The sequence below is a fragment of the Eufriesea mexicana genome, unplaced genomic scaffold (genome assembly GCF_001483705.2).
Source record: "Eufriesea mexicana isolate 0111107269 unplaced genomic scaffold, ASM148370v2 scaffold20249, whole genome shotgun sequence".
Taxonomy (NCBI): Eukaryota; Metazoa; Arthropoda; class Insecta; order Hymenoptera; family Apidae; genus Eufriesea; species Eufriesea mexicana.
In genome coordinates, this window is record NW_016927446.1 from 151018 (window position 1) to 158536 (window position 7519).

Genomic DNA, 7519 nt, shown 5'->3' on the forward strand with positions numbered 1-7519 from the left:
CTGACTCATACCTACTGCCGGTACTGGTCGCAAGCACACACACACAAAGAACGTGGTAATCTTCGCATACATTGATATGTTCACTACTACAACAACTCTGACGGTTAGTCAGGAAAGCCCTCACGCTAGTGTACGCTTCCAGAAGGCATTATGCTCCCCGTATCGTACAGTTTGAAGCGGCATTTGGAGAATCTAGCCGGCAGCCGGCCAACGGACCAATCAGCGAGCCGCTTTCGTTTTATGCCCATATATGGCAAGAGCTGTGAATCCAAGTAGTGGGGGAAGCCGGCTGGACGAATCCATTCTGAAACAGGGGTGTACCCGTACAATGATATTGAAAAATATAACTTTAAAATAAAGAAATGATCATAGAATTTTTAATCTTTCAGATTTTTATCATTCCACGTGTCATATGTTGTACATAAATTTGAAAAATAAGGTCAAAACGTAGGAAATATATCAGGTAATTTAGACATTTATAACATATACACCGACCACACCTTTGGGCGAGTCCACATAACACGGTACCGGCCACGATCTTGCTCACAGTGTTCGCAACTCGCGGCTCTCGAGTCTCGCTTCGTCGTGCCGATAGTATTCTTGCGGTGCCTCTTTGCCGATCAACGATCGACTACTTTGTTGGTTACCTTCTGTTCTAAAAGGTAAGTACTGTACCATTTAACATGTTATATTCAAGTCTGATATTAATTTAATACGTTCCGCGGAAATCTGTCATAATTTTAACGATAAAAAGATCGAGGACAAACGCCGGTTCATGAGCAGCCATGATGGCAGGGCGTTGCTCTCTTCGTTTCTGACTTTTATCGACATAGCGTCTCTTTGTTCGAAGGATTCATTTCTGTTAGCTTTATCGTAAAAAGGGAAAATGTACCGGGACAATCCGACAGGTTGTCGTTGTCAAGTGGTTCCTGACGTATACGCACTGCAGGGCAGGTGGTCGCGACGTGGTCGTTTATTAATAGCAGTAGTCTGTAGTTGCGGTGTTACAGCACTAACCTGCGATTATGCTTGCTTGTACCACGAAATACCAACATAAATCTGTCATCAGTTAAGAAATTAGAACGCCAAGCGTAGACATTGCAATAATACATTTTCTGTATAATACTTTAGATTTGAATATTTCTATTTATGACTGTTTAGAAGTAATAGTAGTTATAAAACGTGCGTATAAAGTTCAGTATTTCGTACCCGAATTAATCAATGAAGTAAAAGCTATTTAAAATTGTTTTATATAATTTATACTTTATGAAATGTAAGAAAATTACTTAAATATGTAGCCATTATGAGTTAATTAAAATATTGGATATTCTTAAAAAGATCTATTTATAAAATAAAACCGAATGTGTAAAAATTTTTCTGTAGAACATTTATGTAAATTTTTTAAAATTTCATTAATACGATAACTTTATATTTAACAAGAGTCAAATGAACGTATCGAAATGACATTAGGAAAAATGCGAAAATTATTATTTATCATTTGGCTATATAAAGAAATCAACTGACATTGAATATGATCGAAACAGAACTTACGTAGCGTTAGGAGAGTGGGGGGAAGCATTGGCAAGATCGGAGATGTGCGGTTCGGTCAATTTGGTGGATGCATTCACGAAGGGTGGTGAGACACACTTCAAATGATCGGAGAAGGGCATAGGAGGGAAGGAGGGGGTAAACCCCTCCGTGGCAGAGCACTTCCATATATGGTAAAGAAAGCCAGGATTGGCTGAGGGTGTCCTGCCCTTATTGGCCGATTGCTCGGTAGTGGGGGCCCCGAACAACGACTCTGTTCATATAATACACTGCAAGCCGGCTGTCAGCTACACTCTGTGTTTGGTGCTAGATCGGTCGGTTGTGCGGCAGTGTCACATCCAACGACCCGAGCTCCTAACTTGTACATAACTTTTTTTTATACAAAACGAAAAACGTAAGTCACATTCTATGTTCAGTGATAGTCGCTAATATTCTACAAATCAGTTAAAACAAAATTTAAATCACAGTGCAATCAATTAGAGATAGTGTGTGGGCGATAGTTGATCAGCGAATTAGTTGTACATCCAAACGTGGATTTCCAAATTAAGAAGTGGGTGGTGTTAGGTTTGAGATATGCTTGTGTCATATCTAGTGTGTTTTGTGTTGCATCTTTCCAATTGCAATACGATAGTGTCCGTTTGTTGTAAAATTTGTTACGAGTATCTGCATCGATGATACTTTTTATGTGAACCAGAACGAAATTCTTTCTGCTAGAAGATACCGGTCTTTGTAATATTAAAGTATATTAAAAGTACTACTTACAAAGTTGTAATGTATCGAAGTAAGAATATATATCATTTTGCTAAAATTGAATTATCTGGTTGCATTCGATGATGGTAGTATTGTAAAGAATTATCCTTCGAAAACATGTCGGATATTGACCGTTTAATGCCGGGGAAGGGCGGGGCAGGGTGCGGTTCCAGTTAACGGCGGTTTACAGAGTACCTAAAGATTTTTTATATTATTTATTTTTTTCAAAGATGTATTTCTTAATGTGAAAAAATACAAAATGCAGAGTTTATTTATTTTTACGATCGTTAAATGTTCCATTTGCAATATTTGATTTTTGCTATCTAGAAAGTATAACGCTACGTGTCTTTGGACGCCATCTTGAAAATATTTGAAATATTGCTTCACAGCACATGGTATTTTGTAATTGACTACTTCGGTTATACGGTAACGTAAATATTTTCGCGATATGTTTTATGCATGTTTTAATTTTGATTAAGTACGTAAAACGAAATTACGTAATAATTTAATTTTATATATTCATGAAAGTTATATTAATATTATGGAAACTATATTTAAGTACGTTTATTCGCATGAATAATTAATTAATAGGAGGTCAAATAATCTTAACTGTACGTAATAGTATCTGTTACAGAAAGCAATGTCTCACAATTGGAGTAAAAGTAAAAAAATTATAGAATTATAAATCAAACAGAGAAAAAATGCAAAAGCAATGGTATAAATTGTACAGTCGTGAGAGATATTAAATAAGTTACTAAAAAAATTATATTAATTATAATTTTGAATCCAATAATTGAATTGATAAATGCTGTAATTAATTATTACACAATGTATCCTGTACCAAGATAATCAAATCTTAATATTTTTGTTACTTTTACAGATAAACCAATAAACCAAACATGTGTGACGAAGAAGTTGCTGCACTCGTAGTTGACAATGGCTCCGGTATGTGCAAGGCCGGTTTCGCCGGAGACGACGCTCCTCGCGCTGTCTTTCCATCTATCGTCGGAAGACCACGCCACCAGGGTGTCATGGTTGGTATGGGACAGAAGGATTCCTATGTTGGTGACGAAGCCCAATCAAAAAGAGGTATTCTTACCTTGAAATATCCAATTGAGCACGGTATTGTCACCAACTGGGATGATATGGAGAAGATCTGGCATCACACGTTCTATAATGAACTTCGAGTGGCCCCTGAAGAACATCCCGTACTTCTCACTGAGGCACCTCTCAATCCGAAGGCCAACCGTGAAAAGATGACACAGATTATGTTTGAAACATTTAACACCCCCGCGATGTATGTCGCTATTCAGGCTGTACTTTCGCTGTATGCTTCTGGACGTACTACCGGTATTGTATTAGATTCAGGTGACGGTGTCTCACACACCGTACCAATCTATGAAGGATACGCTTTGCCTCATGCTATTCTCCGTTTGGACTTGGCTGGCCGTGATCTGACTGACTACCTCATGAAGATCCTCACCGAAAGGGGATACTCCTTTACTACCACGGCTGAACGTGAAATTGTTCGTGACATCAAGGAAAAACTCTGTTACGTTGCCCTCGACTTCGAGCAGGAAATGGCAACTGCTGCGTCATCCTCTAGCTTGGAAAAGAGCTATGAACTTCCAGACGGTCAAGTAATTACCATTGGTAACGAAAGATTCCGTTGTCCTGAAGCTCTCTTCCAGCCATCCTTCTTGGGTATGGAAGCCTGTGGTATCCACGAGACAACATACAACTCAATCATGAAGTGCGATGTCGACATCCGTAAAGATTTGTATGCCAACACTGTCCTTTCTGGAGGTACTACCATGTATCCTGGAATTGCCGACAGAATGCAAAAGGAAATCACTGCCCTAGCACCATCTACTATGAAAATCAAGATCATCGCACCACCTGAGAGGAAATACTCCGTATGGATCGGTGGATCGATTCTTGCATCTTTGTCTACCTTCCAGCAAATGTGGATTTCTAAACAAGAATACGACGAGTCTGGACCATCTATTGTCCACAGGAAGTGCTTCTAAGCACATCTTTGATATTCTTGCATACTATCATTCCCCGAATCCCGAGAGCGGCCTCTGTCTCGTTTCGCAGGCGGACGTAACATCAACTTCCGCAATAGTAATTGTCCTTTGGTTCCTCCGGGGCGAAGGTAGCTTCTTTCGATTCGGATGTACGTGGGACATAATTAGCGCAGAGGCAATCCTAAACATCTTTGCTCCATTCATTTTTCATCATTTAATTAGACACTATTGTATCTTAAACGTACCCCCCGAATTCCTAAATACCCTCCTATCCTATCGAATCCTTTGTATTATATATTCAAATAACATTGCCTATGGTAGCATCTAGCTAACCACCCTCACGAAAAACATCTTTCTTATTGTCATCGCGATATTTCATTCTACAATCGAAATAATAACTTGTTTTTTTCTTTTTCGAACATGCTATATATTTGCCAATTTTTAATATTCGCCAGTTTGAGCTGAAGGAAACTTATGTAAATTATTTCGGAATATCGTTCGATGCAGGATGGAGCCGTTATTGTGCGTATCCTTAATGCACGAGAGATCTTTTAATTTGGTTATCCTCCAATTAAATGCATTCCGCTACTTTGCTCCGCGGTATTTAACATTTGTGTCGGTCTTTTGAGAATTTATCATTCCCAGCGGAGATAAGCCTTCGACTTATTAATCATTTTTTACTGTTACCAATCGTTGAGGGAAAAGATGGCTCTTTCCTTTCTTTTTTTTTAAATAATGGGGGAGACCGCTGACCCAGAAAAGTATCCCACAAACGCTCGCTCAAACGAATAAAAAAAACACGGTTTCGACCCCGCAAGCGTAGCCAAAGTATTATAATTTATTCCCATTGTATTGTGCAAGACCATTCACGTACACATCTTAAAGACTACTTTAGACTTATGGGATTATAAAATAAAACTCTTAAAAACATTATTGCTTTGACTTTTGTGTTTTTTAAGATTGCAGTTATCCAATGCCCTTTACTGGATATTGTGTCCTTGATCTCCAATCCAGTACATTGTAGTTAATCTGAGCTAAAAAAAATTGATCATCACTAGTTTCATTTAGCATGAATTCATGTAGTTTTATACACAACGTAGCTTTTGTACCGTTTGGCGTTATTCATTATTGTAACGTATATTTGTGGTAAAAATTTATATTATTCTAAGAATTAGGTTTATATTTTCAGTCGAATAAAAATTATTTTCAATGAAGTGGTATCTATTACTCCTTTTTGTAAAAATGCCATCATTTAGAGTCTTTGAATTTTACTTAAAATTTAATCGTTAGTGGCATTTTACTAATATGTTGTATTTATGTATTTGATAATACTGCTTTATTAAATATTCGATTCAACCTCCAGCTAAGAAGAAAAGAGTGATTTTATTTACAAAATAAGCTTAGATTAATGATTTTTAATGCTTATGTATCAATTTTTAATAAAATTGCTATATTGAATTTGACTGACAAACCTTTGTTAATTTAAAAAAGTTATACAAATTTGAATTTACATAAAAATTGTATTAGTATCAAAGTATAATATATATATTATAAGAACGGAAAAAGTGCATGTTATCATTATGTTTAACATGATTTAAATTGTTTTTATCAGAGATCATGTTTAAATTTTAATGAGATGGCAGCACAATGCGTTCGGCTCATGAAATCAACTACGGCGCATGTTATCAAACGGAAGAATATATTTGATATAAATTTAAATTTAAATTTTGGTCGTTATATTTTTGCATGATAAATATATAATTCTGAAATCTTATCGTTTCACAACAAATAAATAAAATGTATAGTAAAATCGCATTTAAATAATGAGATGAAGAAAACAGATTACAGATTAAAGAAAGAAAAAGTATAAAGGGACTTCGTGTTAAGATTTTGTACGGTCTTAGCGCAGTTGCTCTTCAATCATCACTGGAAAAGTACAAAGCGATAGTTAGTTCAGTGACACATGACAACAATACAGATCATCGCGAACCGACTGATTCGTTTTAATTTGTAACTTGAATCAAAATGTCCGATCAAAATTCTAGTGATCAATATTCGACATGGGTAAGTTTATAATTTTGTTATGACTATTCCAATTTTGACATATGCTGTCACATAACCTTCAACTATAAACAAACTTTTTTCTTAGCTATTTTATAATTTATTATTATTGTAGGACTTCTTGTATATTTATATATGTATAACATTTTGTTACTAATATATTTTTCAGGTTGGTCTTATATACATTTTTAATCTAATTGTTGGAACAGGAGCTTTAACATTACCCGCTGTTTTTAGTCGAGCAGGATGGGCTCTCGGATTAAGTATTATTTTAATATTAGCCTTTATAAGGTATACTAGAAAACTCTGCATATTTTAATTAACCATTTTCGAAATTTAATTACTCGTTATTTTATTTTTATAGTTTTATCACGGTTACATTTGTGATCGAGGTAATGGCATCTGCCAATGCTATATTAGCATGGGAACATATTCAACATCGAAAACGTGTATGTTTTTCTCAAGATTCATCTTTCAACGAATCAGAATCTGAGGTTTTTAGATTTTTTCTATATTGTATTCTTTATAATTATTTTTATAATTTTATGACTAATCCTATGTCTAATAGTATTGTATTTATTTCATAATATAAGATGTATTTCTTTGTTTTGACATTCATTATAAATAAAGTAGGTTATATTTCATGATATATTTTAATTTTAGGTACTTCAGACTTTAGATGAATCTGGTCCTTCAAATTCAGACTCTGAAGACACTCCTCTTGTTACACCATTTTCATCTAGTCCTGATCATAGAGATATAACATGTCGATATTATGTAATACGTTATGAAATAGAAATGGGACAAATGGCATCAATTTTTTTTAATAAGTTTGGCACAACTCTGTTCTATTTATGTTTTACTATATATCTTTATGGTGATCTAAGCATATATGCAGCTGCTGTAACAAAAACGTTAGTTGATGTTGTTTGTACTTATCAACCAGCAAATTTTACATGTAATGATACAATAGCAGATACTGAAATTTGTTGGAAAGAATTTGCTCTGAATCGATCAGATGCATATAGGGTATTTCTTGTATGTACAAACAGAAATACTAATATTTATTTCAATAATTATTGCTTTTCTATTCAATAATGATAAATATTATTTTTAGATTACATTCCTGC

General features: G+C 35.1%; 2 protein-coding genes across 3 annotated transcripts in view; both read left to right on the forward strand.

Annotated features, from left to right (window-relative positions):
* Positions 1-580: 580 nt before the first annotated feature.
* On the forward strand, positions 581-5052 carry LOC108554402 (actin related protein 1). Of its 2 annotated transcripts, none has more exons than XM_017909662.1 (2): positions 581-662; positions 3179-5052. In XM_017909662.1, the coding sequence occupies exon 2, from the start codon at positions 3198-3200 to the stop codon at positions 4326-4328; it is 1131 nt and encodes a 376-aa protein (XP_017765151.1). In that variant the 5' UTR covers positions 581-662; positions 3179-3197; the 3' UTR covers positions 4329-5052. The 2 variants fall into 2 exon arrangements, with proteins under 2 accessions (XP_017765151.1, XP_017765153.1); XM_017909664.1 differs by lacking the exon at positions 581-662 and adding an exon at positions 1854-1942.
* Positions 5053-6246: 1194 nt separating this feature from the next.
* Positions 6247-7519, forward strand: part of LOC108554378 (transmembrane protein 104 homolog) — a 2583-nt gene continuing 1310 nt past the window's right edge. The window contains exons 1-4 of the mRNA XM_017909638.1: positions 6247-6392; positions 6559-6680; positions 6754-6883; positions 7053-7429. Of these exons, the coding sequence (XP_017765127.1) occupies positions 6354-6392; positions 6559-6680; positions 6754-6883; positions 7053-7429 (668 nt within the window). The 5' untranslated portion in view covers positions 6247-6353. The remainder of the gene's footprint in view (positions 6393-6558; positions 6681-6753; positions 6884-7052; positions 7430-7519) is intronic.